Source organism: Triturus cristatus, chromosome 2_2, assembly GCF_964204655.1.
Source record: "Triturus cristatus chromosome 2_2, aTriCri1.1, whole genome shotgun sequence".
Taxonomy (NCBI): domain Eukaryota; kingdom Metazoa; phylum Chordata; class Amphibia; order Caudata; family Salamandridae; genus Triturus; species Triturus cristatus.
Window position 1 is genome coordinate 661,935,235 of NC_140582.1, and position 22,899 is coordinate 661,958,133.

The 22,899-nt window shown below is 44.7% G+C and overlaps 1 protein-coding gene across 2 annotated transcripts in view; it reads right to left on the reverse strand.

The window, feature by feature from the left end:
- The window catches only part of GLRA3 (glycine receptor alpha 3), a 693,846-nt gene that overhangs the window by 31,615 nt on the left and 639,332 nt on the right, over positions 1 to 22,899 (reverse strand). For both annotated transcript variants that reach the window (XM_085641854.1, XM_085641855.1), the window contains one exon: positions 14,596 to 14,742. In XM_085641854.1, the coding sequence (XP_085497980.1) occupies positions 14,596 to 14,742 (147 nt within the window). The remainder of the gene's footprint in view (positions 1 to 14,595; positions 14,743 to 22,899) is intronic.

The window sequence follows — 22,899 nt, forward strand, 5'->3', positions numbered from 1 at the left end:
CACATATCCAACAGTAATAGAGTGTAAGCACTACAAACGGACACCACACCAGTTTAGAAAAATATCCAACAGTTTTTATACACTTAAGACAAGACCAAAACAATAAAAATGCACAATACATTACTTAAAATTCTTCAGTTATCAAAATAACCTTGTAAAACAGTTCCTTGATGTCGATAGCTCCGTCCGGGGCTATCAGGGCGTCGTGAGCAAACAAATCCAAACAGTTCTCGCTGACCGCAGTGTCGCGGGCCAGCTACGGTGTCGGGAAGACCTGCAAACAGTACCTTTAAGAAATGCAGGGCGTTGATGACCTCTCGTTGAGCTTCCAAAAACACGGCGTCCGTAGGTGTCGGTTGCGGATGTCGGTGCAGGAGTCATCAGGGCCCTCGAAGTCACACGCGTTGCTGATCGAACTCCTCTTTGTTGAAGTCAGGAGCGCTGGCGTCGGCAGACGTCGGGTACTGCTGTGCGAAGTGCATCGGTGCAGCGTGCGGTGCCCTAAGGTCACGGTGTGAGCAGCAGTTCGGTTGCGGCATCAGTTGGCCAGGGTCGCGGTGTGAGATGAAGGCGGTGCTCGTCACAGTGCTGGCATGTCACGGTACAAGCAACGGCGTCATCGTTGCTGAAGCACTGTCGTCGGCTGATGAACTGGAGTCGTTGGCAACGGTGTCGGTAGGCCAAGGCTGCGGTGCGGGATGAGGGCGGTGTGTCATGTAACTTCAGCGGCATTGATTCCGACATGGAGTGGCATTGTCGGGGATACCAAGGCGTCATCGTGAAGCGAGGCGGTGAGGGAGTGCGGTGCCCACAGGTTGCGGTGCGAGCAGCGGCTCGGTGGTGGTGTCAGCAGGCGTCGTCAGTGAGACCAGGGTCGCGGTGCCCTCTGCGGTGTTGTCAGGACACGGAGTCGGCAGCGGCATCATAGACATCGTCAACTTGCTTTTCTTCTGTTGCAGCACAAAACACACAGTCCCCAGTGCTGAGGGCAGAAGAGTTTGAAGTCTTTGCTGTTTCTGAGACATCTTGAACAGGGGGCACGTTCTACCTCAAGTCCTTGGAGAAACTCACAAAATTAGATTGCAGAAAGTTCAGTCCAGTCCTTTCACTGCCCAAGACAGAAGCAGCCACTGCAGGCCAACACAGCAAAGCACACAGCAAAGTGGTAGTTCCTCCTCACAGCTTTCCCCAGCTCTTCTTCTTGGCAGTCTTCTTGATCCAAATGAATTCTAAAGTCTTGGGGTCTGGGCCCCAATATTTATACTAGCATATCCGTTGTCCTCTGAAGGTAGAGGGTCCTGTACCTAGCTCAAACCAGTTCTGGGTGCATTCTGCCAGTGTGCACCTTCTTCCTTTGTCAGAGTGGGCCAGGGTCATCAGATGCACCACAGGAGATGGAGCCAGCATTGGTGAAGACAGGCACAGCCCTATTCAGACCCAGGTGCCACTCCTCCCAACACTCTACATGCAGATAGGTCTATTCAGCCCTGTGCTGACTCACCCTGTCCCCTGGAGTCTCCCCAGCCTCTGTCCTGCCACTCGCAAACCAGACAGACAATACACAAGCTAGCAGAGGCAGGCTGGATGGTTAGGTAAGAAAATACCTACTTTCTAAAAGTGGTATTTTCAAACACAGAATGTTAAAACCAACTTCACTAAAAGATGTATTTTATCATTCTGAGTTCAGGCATACTAAACTCGAATTTCGACCATGTTCCCTGGGTCCATTAGGATTATAAGGTGTTATAATCAAACTGCCCATTTTGGCCTATGGGAACAGGTAGCCTTGCAATAGTGAAAAACGAAATTGGCTCTAATTCACTATCAGGACATGCCACACACACCAGGGCATGTCCTACCTATCACGTACAATGCACCCTGTCCACTTGGGTACCTTGGGCCTACCTTAGGGGTGATTAACATGTAGAAAAGGGAAGGTTTAGGGACTGGCAAGTGGGTGCACTTGCCAAGTCGACATGGCAGTCCCAGACTGCACACAGGCTCTGCAATGGTAGGCCAGAGTTACACTTTACGGGCTGTTTGCGTGGGTGGCACAATCCAGTGCTGCAGCCCACCAACAGCATTTGATTTATGGGCCCTGGCACGCGCAATGCACTTTACTAGGGATTGACACATAAATCAGATAGGCCAATCATGGAAACACCAATCCATAACACATTTTACTGCAGGAGCACTTGCACTTTACCACTGATCAGCAGTGAAAAAAGTGTGCAGAATCATTACACCAGCAAAAACAGGGTCAAAACCGGGAGGTCAGAAAGCAAAAACTCAGGGGAAACACGCCAAAAGATGCCAAGTCTAACAAACACTGTCACCTCCACCTGCTTCAACACCCTCCGCATCCCCTTCAAAACCTTCAAGTGGATCCCCCTAAAGCAAAAAAGACTGTCACCCACGCACACATAACTAGCAGACTGGACTATGGAAACGCCCTCTAGGTTGGAATCAACAAATCCCTGCTACATAAACTCCAGACCATCCAAAACACCATGGCTAGACTTGTTCCCACAACATGAGCACATCACCCAATACCTGCAAGGCCTCCACTGGCTCCCCGTCGACAAGAGAGTAACCTTTAAGCTACTCACCCACACCTACAAATCCCTCCACAATATCAGACCCAAATACCTAATTGAAAGAGTCTCCTTCCATGTACCCAAAAGGAACCTCAGCTCCGGCGACCACTCCCTGGCAAAAACATCATGCATCTGCAGAACCAGAGCAGGTGGAAGAGCCTTCTCCTGCATTGTGGCCAAAGCCTGGAACTTGCTCCTTGTCAACATCAGGTGCACCCCTACTCTTCACACCTTTAGGAAGAGCCTCGAGACCTGGCTCTTCGGCCAAACCGGAGCTGCACTCCCCCCATCCTCCAAGCACCTTGAGACCCTCATGAGAGAGTAACGCACTTTTAAACCCCTGATTGATTGTTTGATTGAAAAGCAGACAGCACTAGGAGCAAGCAGAACCTGAGAAGCTCGAGGTTTCTGTAGTCACCTGAAGGGATGACAGCAAAACTCTTAGAAATTTCAGGACACTGGCTGACATCTGAGGGGTTTCCCCCTTTAAACAGCACTGCAAAGCTTTGCTACAGGTCCAGATATTTAAGGACCCCTAGATGGGTGGTAAGTAGCATTTTCCATGTGTTAGTAGTGGTTTGCAAATGCAGATTTTGTGAAGCAGGAACCCAGCAGCGGCACACAGCCTGCCCTGATTATCCTTATCGCTGCCCACCTGCCATTCCTGCGAGCTCTTAGGGGGATCAGTCCAAATCTTAGTCTCATCAACTGGTCTCTAAGCCGGAGGCTGAGACAAAATAGACTGGATATGTCCCGGGGTCATAAAGGTTGACAGCTGCTGTGAAATTTCTCCTTCAAAGTCTTCCAGTCCCAGTCCATGGAAATTATTTTCACTTGCTTTAATAATAATTTCAACATGTGCTTCACAGGGAGATCAGCAGCCCATGTATCCTGCACTTAAAATGTGGTCAGCCAGCGGCTCAGATACTGAACCCAGATGGATTGTTCCCTATTTAGTATGGGCCACGGGATATGTTTTAATATGCCGCCCTGTGCTCATTTCACTTTTGGACAACAGGACAAGAACTTCACGTTCAAGGTCAGCCATTGGAGTGTCAAGTTGAATTCTAGTTGGACTTGAAGATGTGTTGTACAATCAGTTAATGAAAATACTTTTGTGTAGCAGTTGATTTGGGCAATAGGCATAGGCAGGCATAGGCAATAGGCAATAGCAGGCGTTAGATTGCTTGTGGCCACCTTAATACTGCTCTTACAAAGGGGGAACGCAAAGACTTATGCAGTTTGCAGAAGGCCCAGGTCAAGGGAATAGGCCAAGGATTGCTGTACATGTATGTGTGGCATGATTTGACCATGGCTGTCTAGTCATATTCCTAGATATTTATAGGAGGCAATGTTCTCCATCAGGCTACTTCAGATGAACAAAGATCCTTTTTTTATTAACTTACGGCCCATGATCATGAGCTTTGTTTCAACAATATTGATCAATAGGCTGTTTGACAATTACTGGCCAAAGAGTCTAGTGATCTCCATAACCCAATTGGTGCCTGGTCAGTTAGCACTGTGTTATCTGCCTATTGCGACATTTGGATTTTGTTGCTTGCTATCTTAGGGAGGAAGGTACTAGCTTCTTGCACCTGCCAGTTTCAAAAAAATCTTTAGGAGGGTTGGCGTGTGTTGGGCTCCCTCCCCAAGATGATTTAGGCCCCAGGGACCCCATCCCTCAGGGCCAACATTTAATAAGTAGCGGTGGGGTGCATGCAGTTCAACCTCTGTTCCTTTAAACACCCTGGGGACCCCATCTCCAAGGGCCAGGTAGTTTAATTAAGGGAAGAGGCCACGGTTTGGGGCCCGCTACAATAACTAAGGGAGGGGGTGCACGCCCTCAAGCCGAGCTGATCGTGCTCCAAGGACCCAATTTCTGGGACCAAAATGTAATGAAGGAGGGGGGATGAAACCCCCTCCCAAAGCTTCTAAAATCCCAGAAACTCCATCCCTCGGGCCAATAGTAATAAAGGGGAGGGGCGATTGCGAAACCCCATGCCTTAGGGACCTGCTTTACAGCTTTAAGTAAAATGGGTGTATGGCCCCCCTCCCTGGTACACTTAAAGCTGGAGGGCCCCATTTTGTGAGGCCCAGCTCCACTAACTGTGTTCTGGGGCCGACGCCCGGCACACAGTTGCCCTTCCTGCAGCAGCAATAATGTGCTTGCCGGCAGGGAAACAAACCTTGCTCCCGCCCGGTGGGAGGCAAAGAAAATACCTGCTCCCACTGGTTTGGAACAATGCCAGCTTTCACTGCCCCCGTGTCTGGGTGTTTGTGAGGAGCCGGAGGGGCTGTGAGGGCCTCAAACGTATTTTGTAGTGGGTGCCCCCTTTGGACCCAGGACATGGGGCCCCTGGGGCCTTATTGAGGCATGGGAAGAAAGGCCGCTTGCACCCTCACTTTTTTTAAAGCATTGGCCCTAGGGGTTGGGGTCCCTAGGCTCTTAAGAGCCGTTGGGAGGGGGTTGCGTGGCCCCCGTTCCTTTCTTTATATTGAGGCCTTCAGCAAGGGATCCCTGGCATCTTATTGAGGATTGGAGAGGGGGTCCACATGCCTGTTCCCCTTTATAAAATTAGCCTGGGGAAATGGTATCCCCAGGGCCTTAAGTGGCTCGGGGAGGGGAGGCGCACAGCCTCTTCCCCTTTTATAAAAACTGGCCCCAGGGTTGTGGTCTGTGGGGTCACATTGACATTAGCTCCAGGCGATGGTTTTCCAAGGGCTTTAAGAGGCTCAGGGAGAGGGGCCATGTGTCCCGTCTCCCCATTTGTTAAATATTGGGCCCTGGAGATAGGATATCTGGGGCCTCCTTCACCCAGGAGTTTGTATAGCGCTGCTACTCACCAGTCAGGGTCTCAAGACACTGGGAGGGCTGCTGATCTGTCTGGGTGTGAAGGTTCAGTCGAAGAGCCAATTCTTGAGGTCCTTCCTGAATTGGGTCAGAGACGTGGATTACCTGAGGTATAGGGGCAGGGTGCTCCAGGTCTTGGCGGTGAGGTAGGAGAAGGATTTTCCTCTGGTTCTGGTCTTGTGAATTCGTGGGACGGAGGCCAGGGCAAGCTGGGTGGAGCGGAGATGTCTGTGAGTATGTGGAATGTGATGCAGTGGTTCAGATATTCTGATCCTGTGTCGTGGAGAGCTGTGTCTGCATGTGTGAGGAGCCTCAACGTGAATCTCCCCTGTTGATTGGGAGCCAGTGGAGGGGGATGTTGAGGACCAGTCTGGCTGCTGCATTTCTCTGAGCTGTTTCTGGGTAACATCGGCGTATAGTGCGTTGACATAGTCAAGTCTGCTGGTGATGAGTGCGTTGGTGACCATCTTTCTGATTCTGTGGGGATCCATCTGAATGTCTTTCAGAGAAGGAGGAGCATGTGGAAGCAGGATGAGGATACTGCATTGATTTGGTTCGTTGTGAGTAGGGGTGGGCGGAATTTGCAAAAGTGACTTTCGCAAATTATCGCGAAAATGTTAAAAATCTCCCCAAACACACGGAAATATCGCGAAGATGCAGAAGTTTTTTTCCCGCCCGTTTGCGGTATTTTCTGCGTGGTCGCGGCTCGCCAACTTACCCATGCGGTTGCTCGCGTGCGCGAACATCTTGTTTTCACTCTTCTCGCGGTGCATGATCGCGAGAAGAAAGACGTGATCGCGCGACCAATGACATTACTGCGGGCGCGAACTGTCGCGAGACAGCACAAATGGCTACCAACAATCCAACATCTCGTGGAGAACGCGACCGGATTGGGAAAACTTGTCGGCCAACGCGGGGATTCAGGTAAGGCAATCGCGCACGTGCGAGAATGTATTATTTTACAGCGCGAGCAAGAAACAAATTATCGCTAAGCTGCGGAATGTGGAAATTTTGACATTTTTTCGCTCTCCGCGGAACGCGAAAATGTCAAATGATCGCAATTTCCGCGAGCGGAACGGATATTTAGCCCAGGCCTAGTTGTGAGTGAGGAGTCCAGTATGATGCTGAGGTTGCGTGTGTGGTCCGTAGGGGTGGGAGGGGTTCCTAGTGTGGCAGGCCGCTAGGAGTTATCCCAGGCTGAGGGTTTGGGTCCCAGGCTGAGTACTTCGGTCTTGTCTGAGGTGAGTTTGAGGCAGCTGTCTATCATCCAAGTAGCAACGGCCTTCATTCCAATGTGAAAGTTGATTCTGGAGACTGTGGGCTCGTTGGTGAGGGAATGGATCAGCTGGGTGTTGTCAGCATAGGAGACGATGTTGAGTTCATGGCTTCCGACGATGGCTGCAAGGTGGGCCATGTAGATGTTGAAGAGTGTGGGGCTTAGGGAGGAGCCTTGGGGCACTCCGCAGCTGATCTCTGTAGGATCCGAGAGGAACAGAGGTAGTCTGACTTGCTTTGTTTGGCCGGTAAGGAAGGAGTCAATCCAGTCCAGGTCCCTGTCACGAATGTCAGCATCATGGAGTCTCGTGATTGGGGTGCAGTGGGAGACGGTGTTGAATGGAGCCAAGCAGTCCAATAGGATAAGAGCTGCGGTTTTGCCCAGGTCCAGGAGGGAGTGGATGTCTTCGGTGGCAGCGAGGAGAGCAGTCTCAGTGCTGTGGCTGCTTTGGATGCCGGATTTGGAGGTGACCCGGAAGTGGTTCTCTTAGATGAAATCGGAGAGTTGGGCATTGATGGTCTTCTCAATGACCTTGGCTGGGAAGGGGAGGAGGGGGACAGGTCTGAAGTTTTTTAGGTCTGTTAGCTCAGCGGATGGCTTCTTCAGCAGGGGTTGGTCTCGGTATGTTTCCAGTCATCAGGGAAGGTGGAGGTTACAGTGGAGCAGTTGATGGTGTGGCAAAGCTGGACGGCGTTGGAGGCGTATACTTTATGGAAGATGTGGTATGGGCAAGGGTCCGATGGGGCTTCTGAGTAGATGCTCTTCATGGTCTTGATTGTGTCGTCTGTGATGAGCAGATTCCAGTTGAGCACGATTAGTTTGCGTGCAGCATGGTTGCATGTGGTGGTGGTGGGCATAGTAGCAGGGTTTGGGTGTAGAAGCTGTCGTAGATCTTCCTGATCTTGTGATTAAAGAAGGTGCAGAGTTTGTTGCAGAGGTCTTGGAAGGGTGGGACATCAGTTGTTTCGCTATTGAGCCTGGTGAACTCTTTGAGGATGTCGAAGAGTTCTGTTGCCTGTGTTGGCATTGATTCTGTCTTGGAAGACCATTTTCTTTGCGGTTTTGTTGAGAAGGCGGTGTGCGTTGATGGCGGTTTTGAAGGTTGCTTGGGTTTCTCCATCTCTTCTCAAATTGCAGGTGCATCTTGAATCATGGATGACGGGAGTGAACCAGCTGGCTTTTTGGAGTGTTGCCTGCCTGGTGTTTTCTTGACTGGGCATCAGAGTGTTGGTGCAATTGGAGATCCATCAGTGAAGGTTGCGTGCTGTGTTGTTGGCATCTGTTGGTGTTGGCAGAGTAGTCGAGCCAAGGAAGTCAAAAAGAAGTTCTTCAGTGGCCTTATACCAGCTGCGACGGCGTGGTGAGGAGGGTGGCGGTGTTTGGTGGGTGTGGCAAAGGCGAGATGCATGCAGTGGTGGTCGGTCCAGAGGAGTTCGGTGGTGTGGATGTAGGTGATGTTCCTGCGGGCATAGAAAATGGGGTCAAGCATGTGTCTGGCTGCATGGGTCGGTGTGGCGACTAGCTGCTTGAGTCCAATGTTGGAGAGGTTCTCGAGTAATGAGGCAGTGTTTTGATCACTGGGTTTGTCCAGGTGGAAGTTGAGGTTGACGATTAGTATGAAATCAGTAGATGCGAGAGCCTGGGTTGCGAAGAGGTCTACGATGGTGTCGGTGAAGGGCGGGCGGTGGCCGGGGGCCTGTAGACGAGGGTGCCATAGAGGGTGTTGTTGGGGTTGGTGTGGATCTCATAGGGGATCTGGTCGTTGTTGGGTCAGAGGGTGTTTTTCTGGACGATGGCGATGCCTCCTCCTGGCCGGTCGGCGTGGTCCTTGCGGATGATTTTTTTGCCATCGGGGATGGCAATGTCCATTCCAGAACAGTTGTTTGTCCAGGTGTCTGTGAAGAAGGCAATGTCGGCAGAGGCGGCATCGAGGAGGTCCCAGATTTCTGTGGCATGTTTGTGGAGGGATCGCACATTGAGAAGGAGGCAGCTGAGCCGGTCAGGTGCCATGTTGGTCGGCTGGGCGGCGAGAGGATCCGGCAGGCAAAGGGTCCATGGGTCTCTTGCAGCATCACAAGGTTGTAGGTGGTTTGGCATCTGGAGTTGAATGTGAGGAGTGTGCTGGCAAAATAGCGGTGAAAGGTCCGAGAACCAGGGTCCCTGCATTGGGCGCGGTCCAGGCATGGATTGGGCAGAAGGGCTTGCCTTTGGTGCGCCCGCGGTGCATCCGCGCAACAGACACCATTAAGTAGTGCTGCAGGGGGAGCTGGACAGCTGAAAGGTGGAAAACGCGGGAGCGGAAGGGTCACTGGGAGAAGGCTGGCCATGGGGGATCGCAGGGGTAAAAAAGGAAAAAGCAGAGGAAAACAGAAAAACAGAATAAGGGCAGAAGCAGAATAAAGAAGCAGACATAAAGGCAAAGACAGAAAAAAGAGACAGAGGGGTTTGTGATGAAGGGCCACAGGCCCCTTTGCCTTTTTTAAACTTGGGCCCATGGTATGGGGATCCCGATGTCTTAAGAGGCTTGGGGAGAGTGGCTGTGCCCATCTCCCCTTTTATAAAATATTGGACCCAGGACATGTGGTCCCTGTGGCCTCATTGAGGCTCACGGTGAGCGGGCCACTGCCCTATTTTAAACATTGGCCTTGTGGGATGGGGTTCTTGGTCCTTAAGAAGCTTGAGGAGAGGGGCTGAACTCCATTTTCTTTTCAATATTGGCTTGGGGTATGGGTTTGGAGATGTGAACAGCATAGCCTCTCCCCTTTATCAAAATATTTGCCCCAGAGGATGGGTTCCTGGAGGGCCTCATTGAGGCTCGGGAGGGTGTCTACATGCACCCATCCCTTTAAAATTACACCACTTATATTCAGCCATGTGTACCTGAGGGAGTTTGGACGCAAGACCCTGTGCTCAACCAACTACTATGCATAAGGCATGTGCAGCGGGGAGTTGGGCTCAGGTTATGGCCTGTGACCAACATAACTTTGCGCATGGCTGAAGGCTATGCACGGCATGGAGTTAGACATAAATTCACTGAAAAAAGCAAAAGTTAAAGTGATGTTATAGTTAGGTGATAGTGTCAGTGACAACACAACGTTTTGAACTAAAAAAATACACAGACATTTGCCAGTTATAGTTATCAGAGCTAACTATAACTTGCTCCCACGCCATTTACTGCTTGTGACCTCAAATATTACCTCTCTCAGGTCTATGACATAATTGATGACATCAGTGATGACATCTCATATGACTTAATTGATTTCACATGGTTGGTTTACATGAAAAGCATAACACAGGATCTTTAGCAATTCTATGAAAAACATGCAGTCACATTTGAGGGAGAGGTCCCGTAGCAGTGACTCCCAGAGTGAGTGTGAGAGGCTGGCTCAGTATATTATGTACACTTTTGTAAGTGGACACCTTGCACTGATCCAGACAACCCTTATGGTGATTTTAGTGGTCTTAGACAACCTTAGAAAGCTCTCTAAGTGGTAGCTGTGGAGAGCAGCCTTCAGGCTTAGTCCAGAATGAGTGTAAAGCAGCTTGTTCTACCAGAACATAATCTTACAGGTATTGATTAAGTGAAAAAGAACCACAGAGTGTATTTATAAAAATATGTATATATTCTAAGACACTCACTAACAAATACAGATACCTCCTAGCTGGAGATATATGCAATGCATAAAATACTTTAGGATAGAAACAGGTAAGTAGAACAGAATATACAGTGGTCATCAGGGGGAGACTAAACCATATACTAAAAGAGTGGTATGCGAACCACAACTCGAGTCATGACTATACCCAGAAGACGTAGAAGTGCTGGGAACCCAAGGAACCACCTAAGGTAAGTAACAATGAGCTCCACGGAGGACGTGTACAGAGTGGGAACACGACCACATGATCAATGCAAGTCAATGGGTAAGTCGTGGTTGCTATTTTAAAAATAGAGGACCCTTCCCAGTGGACCCCATGGAAGACAAGAAGCTGGAGAGCCACCCCACCCATGGATACCTTAGGGACCAAGATACCTGCACCAGGGAAGCTGGGTGCATAGGTGTGAAGTGGCATTGGAAACCTCATTGAACTCAATGGAAGACTTCAGAAAGATGCCCCTGCTGGGATAGGTGAAAGTGTCCGGTGGAAAACAAAGGTGGATTCAAGCAGAGGAGACAAAGACTATGCCACTCAGGAGTGACCAGTAGGCACGGAAGACGAATGCCCACCGATGTCAGATGTTGCTGGTGAGCTGGCAGTGACCTTGACACTGCAGCTGTGTGGAAGACCAGGAGCCATACACAAGCAGTCCCTTGTTGGGTGTAGAGAGTTGAGGCATCAATGTCCGGCAGGAGCACCATCAAGCCTTGACAACTGCAACCAACGAGGGAGTAGAAGAAGGTGCAATGTCGGAACCAGCAAGGTCCAGGAGACTCAACACAAGCAAGAGAGTCAGGGCAGACCCTGGGCAGTCAGGGAGCCCAAAGAATTCTAAAAGTGACCCTCAACAGGACCCAGAAGCCGAAGGCACTGGAGTTGCAAGAGGACCTCGAGCAGCTACCAAAGAAGCAGACCAAATGTGCCCGGCATGCAGACTATGTGACACTGGCAAGCACTCCCACCCTGTCCCCATACACTAAACCCTGTCTGGGAGGAGGTCACACCTCCCTGTGACAGGATGCCTATTGTTCTTCCTTCCCCTGATCGAGCTTGGCTCAGCAGCAGGAGGGCACGGTGTGGGGGTATGCTTCCAACGTGTTTGATACCAAACATGACAGGGTTTGTTAAAGGCAGTTTCGAGGTGGTCATCACAAAATGACGCGGTGCCCCTCTATATGTTATATGGCTAACTCACTTACAACCAGGGAGAATGGACTCCAAAGACTGTAGGGGTGTCCTGCTTATGCAGGGGCACCCTCACACTTAGAACCAAGCACCCTGCCTTCAGGATTGAACAGGCCTTCTGTAGGGGTGACTTATATGTTTTAGGTGTAGTGACCCTAGATATAGGTAAACCTTTTTCTTTCGTAAGTGGTGCTTGCTCCAGCTTACAAAGGCTGCAATAGCCGGCCTTTAGTGATAGTTTGAATGGTGTTCCATAGGTGGCATAATACATGCTTCAGCCTATGGGCAACCTCTGGAGTTCATATGCCCTGGGTACCTTAGTACCATATACTAGGGACTGATAAGGGTTCCCCAGTATCCAATCTGGGATGTACCTAAGTACTTACCATACCAATTTAGGGGAGAAAGCATAGTGACTGGGGTGCTGATTAGCAGGATCCCAGTCAGGCTAGTCAGAAACAGCTTTACATCAAGCAAAAAGTGGGGGTAACCATGGGAGAAGATCCTACTTTCCTACTGTGAGCTTCTGGGATAGTGAGCTTCAGCTATGAACTTCAGAGGGCCAGCACTGAGGGTAGGAGTTTTCTTGAGAGGGTACCGTCTTAACAATTAAATGGTTGCGGGATAATTTCAGGGATAATTAAATACTCAATAGATTCAAACCTGTGAGAATTGGAATTAAAGTCAGTTGGGTGCTCAGGACAAAGATGGCACAAGGTGTTAAGAGAAAAGAGAGAACCAAACTTGTTCCTGTCAAACTCAATTCTCTTTTTTTCTTTTTCAGCAAACCTATTTGTTTGCATGTTTGCCAAACTTCAGTTAGCAGACTGGTAGACCTGGTCTTTTTTTCCAACAAATGTATATGTAGGCATCAGCACATTGAGTCGGATTGCTACTATAAGCTGGTGCTGATGAGGTAGAGCAGGCGAAGACATGCCAAAATCTACATTACATTGAACTCTTTGGTAAAGCGAACAGCATAATGAATGTTAAATCCAGCTTTGGCATCAACAACTATGCAAAAAAAGCCAAACAAGAGAAATGATTTCTAGTGACAGTGAAGTGTTGACAATTTAAGGTTCCATACATCACCTATTTCACTTTGTTTTCCTACCACAACTTCATTGGAAGGAGGTGCTAGCAATGATCAAAATGAGTGCAGTTTGAACTGTTTTATTTCAGAATTTGGTTCAGTCAATTTTCTCCACGGCACTCTCAAGACTGGAGTATAAAAAGTGCTGAGGCCCTTTTTACAACTACACTGGTGTTCTGGGTAGTAATATCACACTTAACAAAACTGCGCACTGTTTACTAGGTGCAGTATTATCCACCCATCCCACATGTCCAAATACAGCATAATGTGGTATTAACTTAGTTGACCATATTGTTATACAACTGTATGCTAAAATAAATGTAAGCAGGTTTATCCTGTTGACATGAATCTTGAGAAAACTGAGAATGTGCAAGACTTTCTGGAAAACCCGGAATCCTGAATTTGGGCTCGAACTCCTCTTTGCATCTGCACTTGGGCCTTAGAGGAAGAAGGTTCTTGTGTGCATCCATCTAGAGCTGAGTTAAGACAGGAACTTAATTGTCTAAGACTCAGCGTTCAAAAACTGAAACTACCAGAGTATTATAAGTCACTCCAGGCAGATTCAGCAATGGAAATGTTCACCATTGCTCACCCCTTTTCATTTTATATGTAGAAGCTGCACAGATGTTGCATTTCTTTAGCTGGAAGTTACTCACCTAGTCCTGTTACTAGGGACAGCTTTAGCCATGGTGGCGCCTGATGTGACAATGTTTTTGGTACCACCCAACCTCCTTTTCGGTTTCCCTCACTACTGCCTGGGAAAAGTGCCCCTCAGTTCTCCATAGCCCCTCTTTCACATACATTTCATTTGTTTTAAAGCACTGGTAAAGGCTGGCTATACTAATATACTCAGCTATCCAAATAGAATACAGGTCTGTTCTTTGCAGCAGCCAAATTAACCCTGTGCACCATTTTATGGTGAGTCAAACTGCCAAGCGACAACACTCCGATCTCTCTCTCTAGCAGGAACATTAATCACACGAGTTATTTTGACATTTTTTTTGCTACCTGAAAGCTGGATGCACAAAGAACTCTACAGCAAGGGCTTTTAAACCATAAGTTATTGCTGCACAGCACCCCCTGATGTCAGTGCCCCCCTCCAGGTAATAGCCCACTGCGACCACACAGGTCGCATCACCCAAAATCCCGCCCTGTCTGTTACTATAATCATGCAAGACCCAGTTAAACAACTTGTTCTTTCTACATGTTCATTGGCATAAAACACAACACATTGTTCCAATAATATGTGTTACTTCTAACTCAATCTGTGGGAAACAAACTGGTTCTAAGAGTAGAAAGACATTGTTTATCTGTATGTTAACTACATTTTTAAATTCAAATCCTCAATTATTCTTGGTCTAGTAATTAATGCCTGATTCACAAACACCTGTTTGACAGTGGTTGCTTTACTGCACATGATATTCACTGAATGCAGCGAGTCCACATCCCCGACAAATGTGCTCATGCATCCACATGATGTAACCCATTTTCCGGGCTAAAGTTGTAACGGGTGCGATTCATCGCACTTCAGGTGCATTCAAAGCCAATGTATTGTTGACAGTGATGTTTCAATAAACCATTGTTCGTGTAGTTTATGGCTTTTTATTTCACATGTCTGAATTGTTGACTATTGTAGAATATTGAAAAAGGGACCCCAAAAAGAAAGATGGTAGGGAAATTGCGGGTCATTGTGTACGTTTTTGTGATAAGGTATTAGTTCTTTCAGAAGAAATGTAGATTGCTTGGACTTTGCAGAAGAATGCGGGAGATAAAGAATAAGTTATAAAAAACAGAATAAAAACACATTCGCTTATTGTTTAAGACCAATGTGGTGATGCTTTGATATTCAAATGAGTTGGCATAGAATTGAATAGTTTTGTATCATCTGAAGCAATGCAAGATGTGTCAGTCTCTTTTGGCACTTTTTAGGCATTCTTACCTTATTCTTCTTTCTTTTGCGACGGAATCGCAGAAGTTCCTTGTGCTGTCTGGACACAAAGTTCACAGCTGCGTATTCCAGGAGTGCAGAAAATACAAAGAGCAAGCAGACTGCCATCCATATATCAATAGCCTTCACGTAAGACACCTGGGCGAGAAAAAAACCTTATTTGAAACTTGTATCTTCAAGAACTTTGTCCTCTTCAGCAATTTAAAATGACAAATTCATCCTTGCATTACAATTGACTAAAGCCTTGAAGGTTCCACTAGAATCAATCACTGCGGGGATAATCAAGGAGTACAGTAATACCTTAGCTTCAATCTGGCTGAAGTAATATTTGCATCCTTACACCTATGGATCAATAGAGGGAAGCCTAAAAAATGCATTGACATTATGGCTAGATGGAAACCTAGGCAGACCAGGTACCAAGAAAGTCATGATCTTTTAACTCCTGATCATGGAGAGTTGACATCAAATCCATGACCATTGTAATCTAATTTAATTTTCCATGACCTTTTCTTCAAGATTTAAAAGTAGGAGACGTACTGAATACACAGAATTTTGCTTTTTCATGCTAGAGTGGAGAGAACAGATCAGAAATGGTCCATTCATCTCAGCGATGAAACACATTGTTTTGTACTGATATGCGGTCACTTTACCTCTTCAATGTTTATATACAGCCCCTGGTGTAAAAAAATGTGTTACACCAACTATAATTCTAAATGTACACACACATATCTCACAGACACACATCTGTTTGTGAAACAATAAGGACACCAAAACAACATCTCAGGTGCTAAAATGACATTAGCGACTGGATGATAGTAATAGTTTTGTACCCTAATGGTGCCGGAACTGAGATCCTGATTGGTTTGGGGGCAGCAATGACAACATTCAGGCCTCGGGTTCCTTAAGGAGCCCTGCTAACATCACTGAGTCCTGAAAACCTTCATAACCTGGGTCAACCATGAACTCTCCTTTGAGCAATAAATCTTAGCATCACGCAAAGTATCAACTTCCAATTGACTTGTATCCCAGATGCAAGTAACCACCATGTTGCCTCACGCATGTGATGCAGTTGGAGGTCAGTAGGAGAACAATCACTCAACTCACCTGTCCAGAGTTAAATGGAATGAAAACCATATGGCATAATTCAATTGCCCTTGCTATTTACTTCGCAGACTGTGGGTGCTGCATCCACAAAGGTGCCAGCTTAATTCATGTCTAAACCTAAGCACATATGCCAATTAGTGTTTTCTGAAGCACTTTTCGGCAAAAACATGGCAGCATACATATCATGTCAAATTTCTCAGAAATCATGTTGACTGCATAATAAATTAGGTATTACTAATAAGTCTGTCTATCAAAAAGTGGAATGCTGAATATCATAACAATCACCTGAAGTAAAATCAGCTAGAGTATACCTGACCACTTTCAACACAGGGATGTAATCAGAAGAAAAACATTTGTCAGCATGGAGGACAGATTGGACAGAATACTGGGCTGTGAGATGTATGTTTGAGTGATGCAAGGCAAGAATTATGATATGGTGAACCAGCCCAGACAGGAGAACTTCAGGATTATAGAGTAACTGAAAGTGTGCCGAAAGGCAGGACTAAGCTACTGCGTAGTCTCCTAAATATTGAGTTCAGTCAGAACATGGAATTCCAAAGGCTACATCAGACCCATGCTAGATGGCCCATGGATCCGAATAAGACACATTCACTAACCAAAAACTACAGTTAACTTAAAAATATTTTCCATATTCTGAGCTAAATAGCTTTTTTTTTATTTTTCCTTATATTTTACAATTCTAAGAGTTAAATATTAATATAAATTAATTTTTATTAATTTTATGTATGTATTTTAGATGTAGAAAAAAATATTAAAAGCACTATTGGATTTATTTTAAATGAAAACCTCAATAAATAGAAATATATTAAATTAAACGAAAATTATTTTTCTGAAGTTTAAATTAAAAATACATTCTGACCTAAAGAAAAAAATAAGTTTTCATTTTCACTAATAATTATTAAAAGCAAAATATATAAGCGAAAACGAATTTCATTAGTTTTCAATAAACAATATTGTTTCATTATTTTTTAAATTCCAAATAGGTTAATAAAACTTTTATAATCAACTAGCAATTATGCTCTATTTTAATATATCTTTCAAACATTAGCATAAATGTAGTTATATTTTATTTTGTTAATTATTTTAAACAGTGTAATTTAATTTAACAATATTTCCTATGGGGTTTTATTTTAGGCCAATACCTTCTTTATTTTCTGTGGGAGGGTGATGATACCAATGGTTGACCATGTGCTGGGCTCGCTACTGTTTTTTTTCAGCACTTGAAGTTTGTTAATACCAAAAAGTAGTAAACATACTCAAAAGTGTAAACCTACTCAAAAGTGTAAGTTACCTTTGTGAATCAGGTCCAATATTGGTTACATTGTGATATATTCATCTATTGGAGTGTTTCTTAGCTGTAATATTTTTGCCTCAAAGCTTTCCTTTAGAAACTTACTGTTAAAACTGATCATCATATGTCATGTCTACTGGAGTTTACCTACCCAATTATACTATGCCTTAAAGACTAATAAATACTACAATGCAGGGAAAGAAAGATGATAATGATGATAATGGCAATCTGTGAAAGACTCAAAATAGCAATGTTGATGCCTTGACTCAAGAGAATGGTTGGTCAGAGGGTTTGTGCCCAGACGTTGGTAATAATGTTCACACAATGGAGTCAATGTGCTCTCTTTCTGCACAAACATTGTCTATTGAGGACCCGCCTCAGAAAATCAAATAATAATATATTCTTAGTTTACTCTATCAGAGGTCTGCTGCCTTATTTTGTGAGATTGCATGCCACTGGATTGCCAACAGCTAGGCTCATGAAAAAAAAGAAGTGGGTGGAGAGTTCTTGGACTCAGAGTACATAGGTAACCGCTGCCTTTATAAAGTATCACTATGTCAAGCTTATTTATATGATAGGAACTTAAAATAAAGTGTAAATCTACATATCAGGCCTGAAATATATGGAAAAAAAATCATTAATTGTTATCTCAAATCTATTTTCAAAACCTCAGCACACGTAAATAATATAGATTAGGTTATCTATTTAGTATGTAAGAACATGTATACATTAAAGGCAAGACCATATATCAAAGTGATATCTTCTTCATATCTTCTTTATTAAGAAGTGTTCAATTGGAGCATCAAGGTTACAACCGGTCACAGCCAACACGTGTTTCGTCGTATCGGGAATGTAGTCCCACGACTTCCTCAAGGCTGTGCAAACAAACAGATAGATACCAACTCTTGTCATGAAGGTCATTACAGGTCATTGATTATCAGCAGTCAACAACATTTGTAATTAAATTCCAAGTAAAGGTGAGCTGTTACATGTGATATTCAAGACGAAGAAAGAAGTGAACCAATGAAGTATAGGTTGAAATTATCAATAAACGCCTAAACGAATGGAGAGAGAAGACGTCCCGGTCGTAAGTGAAGCGTGAATTCCATGTGACTGTTCCAGTTTAAGTGAAACGATAGTTAAAAGATTGACACCGTCGTGAGAAAATAACCGTCGTGTCACCTACAACCTAAAAGTGACAGGCAAAGAACATAAAGCACCAAGTTCGAATAATTACCTATCTTCGTACTGTAGAAATCTCTGTTAAGAAGAGAAATAAGAGCGATCTAATGCCAAAACAATCCCGAGTCATGTGAATATATAAATAATCTTCTAAATATCACATTAACCGGACCTACTTCAATTGTGGTTGTAATTCCGTCCCACATGGGGTTCTGTGAAAGGAGCGGGGAACGAGGACTATCACAGTTTCCTTGACGAGGAGCCCGAGTTTGGCATCGCTCTGTAAATAATATAGGAATCATGTTTCAGAATACACGATATCTGACAAGACCATCTCGAGGTAAAGCCAATTCTCATTATGTACACCATGGGGTCTAAAAGAGTAGCCGTTTCAGGCTAGTCTGTCATCCACTCAGGAACGTAATTAAATATACATAATCACCCAGTAACCAATGAATATCCCTCGTCACTATCAAATAAACGATCCAAATGCTAACAAATACCATCTGTGTCTCGTGAGTTAATCTGCTCTACCCATATCCGTGACTCAATCCTCACCTCAAATATTATCCGTGTTCTAGTCCCCTCGTCCTCCGGTTTGCCGGGTCAGCCGAGTACAGCAGCCCGTGAGTAGAGTGTCGGTTCCGTGCGATGGCGGCCATGGTATAAGTGCATTCGGGTCTCCCGTCGAATGCGCGTCGCATGCATAGAACTAGAGAGAAGACTCTACATTTTTGCTGCCCAATCCTAGATGTCTGTCTCAATGGACCTAACGTGTACTATTCAGATCAAAGATGCTATGCTCAACTGGCAACGATAATTTTTAATGACCTCGGGACCTAATTGTAAAAATGCAAAATGTGCAGACAACATTTCTAAAGTCAGTCCGCAGTCTAATAACGAAAACCCAGATATGGGTGTTTATTGTACATGTGCCAGTGACCCTGGATTACGGTTTTATCAGTGAAAATCTATCAATGCCTAAGTTCGTCCGTATTGTATTTAAAACAGGGTCAGGAATATTCGGTTAGTGAGTGAATCGGATTGTGAACGCTCCGTATATGCGCAATGGTTGCCGTTGTGCCGGTTGGTACATTTAAAACAGTGAATCTCGTGTGCCCTTAAGTCTCTCCACTAGTTGGGTCGAAAGATAGTCTACTTATGAGAGAAGGTAACACAGATAAGGGGTATTATTGTCTGGCCAAATCATAAACAAACCATATTTACAGTATGAGTATGTACCTGTGTCAAGAAACCCAATTAAAAAAAAAAAAAAAAAACCCAATTCAAAAAAAAAAAACACAATTAAAAAAAAACACAATTCAAAAAAACAAAAACAAAGACGTTGGAGTCATAGCGAAACAATATCGACGTCACTTTGTGTGCCTTAAATGATACCAGACAGTTCGTCTGTACATACAGAGTTTACCATTGTGTTTCAGTGTGTCATTCATAGATATATACATTTCTGGTCTTTTAGCAGAGTCTAATGACAGCCTACCTGCCCAGGAAATAATGTAGCTCATGGTCAATATTTAAGCCGCATTCTGTACTTCTCAATTTTAAAATCCATAGTGCCTCTTTGCGTCTCAGTGTCAGTTCCCTATTCCCACCTCTGTGGTGTCTGGGTATATGATCAATTCCGTAGAATTCAAAGCATTTACTGGTCGTTTGTTCTGTACAGATAGAAATGTGGGCAGCTATGGGGTATCTCATATCCCCATTCCTGACTGCTCTGATGTGTTCTCTGATCCTGTCTCGTAATGGCCTGATGGTGCTGCCAATGTATTTCTTTCGACATTTGCATTCTATAACATAGATTACAAATTTAGTGAGACATGTGATATTGGTCCTGATCTTGTAAGTCCTGCCACCTGGACCCTGAAATTCTGTGATTCTGGAGTGTGCCCATTTACATGCTGTGCATTGTCTACAGCCAGAAAAGCCGCAAGAGTAGGTAGTTAGCCAGTTATCTCTGTTTCTAGGTGTGGGGTAACTTGGACTTAGGAGGTTCCTAAGGGAGATGCCCCGTCTAAATGAGATATCTGGTTTTTCAGTGATGTAGTCCCTAAGGGATCCGTCTGCCTTCAATAAGTGCCAATGTTTGTTGAGACTTCGTTTCAAGATTTCTGACCAGTCACTGTAACTAGTCACCAGTCTGATCCTGTTGTCCTCTTTGGTTTCCGCCGTTCTTTCTCTCAGAGTGTCTGCTCTTGTGATTGTATCTATTCTCCGTTCAGCTCTTGTTAGGGTTTCGTGATTATAACCACGGTTCTTAAATCTGTTTAGAGTACTTCTCTTATGTGTCTCAAAGTCGATGTTAGTGCTGCAGTTCCGTCTCACCCTTACTAGTTCTCCATATGGGATGGACCGAATCTGATGTTGTGGGTGTGAGCTGGAAGCATGGAGTACAGAGTTGCATGCCGTGGCTTTTCTGAACAGTCTGCTTTGTAAACATCCATCCTCTACATAAAATTCCACATCTAAAAAGGAAATGTTATCTTTGCTTTGCTCTGAGGTGAGGTGGATATTGTGATCATTGGAGTTCAGATATATGATGAATTCAGTAAGTTTGGCTTGGGATCCTGTCCATATCATAAAACAGTCATCAATGTACCTTCCCCAGTATAGTATTGAGTCATTCCATTTCGTGCCCAAGGGGCCCCAGATCATCGTCGCCTCGAACCACCCTATGAAGAGGTTGGCGTACGAGGGAGAAAATCTGGAGCCCATTGCGACACCCTGTTTTTGTCTATACCATTCTCCCTAAAATAGGAATACATTGTTATCAAGTAATAACGTCACCATTTCCATTAGCATTTCAGTATGTTCCCAGGTGGTCGCTGATCTATTGTATAGCATTCTTCTCACCGCCATCATCCCTGCCTCTCTCTTAATGCTGGTGTACAGCGCTGTAACATCTAGCGTTACCATAATCATTTCATCTTCCCAGGTAAGGTCTGCCAAGGTACTCAGAATATGTTTTGTGTCCCTGATGTAAGATGGAAGGTTCACTACCATAGGTTTTAAGAATGTGTCTACGTATTCTGAGATTTTTTCTGTTGGTCCCCCAATGCCCGATATAATGGGTCTTCCAGGGGGAAATGGACAAGCCTTGTGGATTTTAGGTAGAGTGTATAGGCATGGGAACCTTGGCCTGTCTACTCTCAGAAAGGTCAATTCATCTTCATCAATCAAGCCTTGCCCATGCCAACGCTTGAGATGTGTGTTTATGTGATCCGTGAGGGCCCAAATAGGATTAGTACTCAGTGGTTCATAACATTCTTGATTTGCGAGTTGTGATCTGATTTCATTGTTATAATCTGTACTTCACATTATCACCATGTTACCCCCCTTGTCTGCTTCACGGATAATAACGTCATTATTGTCACTTAAGTCCTTAAGTGCAATACGTTCGTTTCTAGATAGGTTGTCAAACCTTGAGTGGGTGGAGGTGTGTGTATCTTCCTGTTTGTCTAGGTCTGCCAGTACTAATTTATGAAATATATCAACGTTGTTGCCAGCAATAAGTGTTGGAGTCCATTTGGACTTGTCTTTTAAGTTACTAGATATGTTATAGTCAGTAGTGATGTCTAAATCCTTCATGATGGTATGTGTAGTTATCACTTCGTCTTCACAATCTGTTATTGACAGGAGTAATCTAGTATCTAAGATGTCTTGTATTGAATTCTCACTCAGTGTAGACATGCCCAAATGCTTAATCACACTTTTATTGACAGTATTTGTGGATTCAAAATGTTTCTTCAGTTTCATGCGTCTGACAAACTTGAACAAATCAATTTTTACATCACATATATTTCCAGTAATTTTAGGGCAAAAATTCATTCCTTTGGTTAGTACTGACATGGCATCACTGGACAATTGTATATCACTCAAATTAATAATGTTTACATTAAATAGGTGTTATCTCAAATCATTAACATATATAATGACCGACTTTATGAACATCCTACTGGAAGTAAACAAGCTATATATTTACTGAAGGCCTTATTTAGACTTTGACAGACAGGATACCCTGTCAAAATGTGGCGGATATCCTGTCTGCAGTATTATAAGTGTCATAGGCTATAAAGTACTTGTAATACAGTGGATGTGATATTCGTCAAGTTTATGATGGAGAATCCCATCCGCCAAACTTTAAATAATGACCCAAGTCTCAAATATTGTATTAATCTATTTCTTGTCATTTGTACACGCTTTATAAGTTGGTCATTCATTCATTAACTGAGAGTCGGTTAATTATGGACAAATCATCCAAAATATGCAGGTGTAACACACTTTGATCCTGTTCCCCTTCCTTATCTCATAATACGTATTTATTGAGGTGGGCAAAGCACTTACATTATTGTTTTCATGCTCTTAAATCCCCAGTAAAGATATATCACATGATTTTTATTTTTCACAGTTTTCCCATTCACAGGATTCTTGGAACTTCTGAGTATTTTAGTGTGCTGACTGTTTACAGGTTGCAAAGTTGTTCCACCTGTGACCAAGTCCATATCAGTTTCAACAATAGATCCAGTGTTTCAGCGTTGTTTGGCAGGTCATTGCTTTTATAGTAGTTAGACTGACTTCAGGCAGTCAGAAAAGGATGAATGACGAGAGGAGGAGGATGAGAGAAGGAATAAATATTTGAGGAGGAGGAAATTAAATAGCACAATGTTATTTCATGTTGG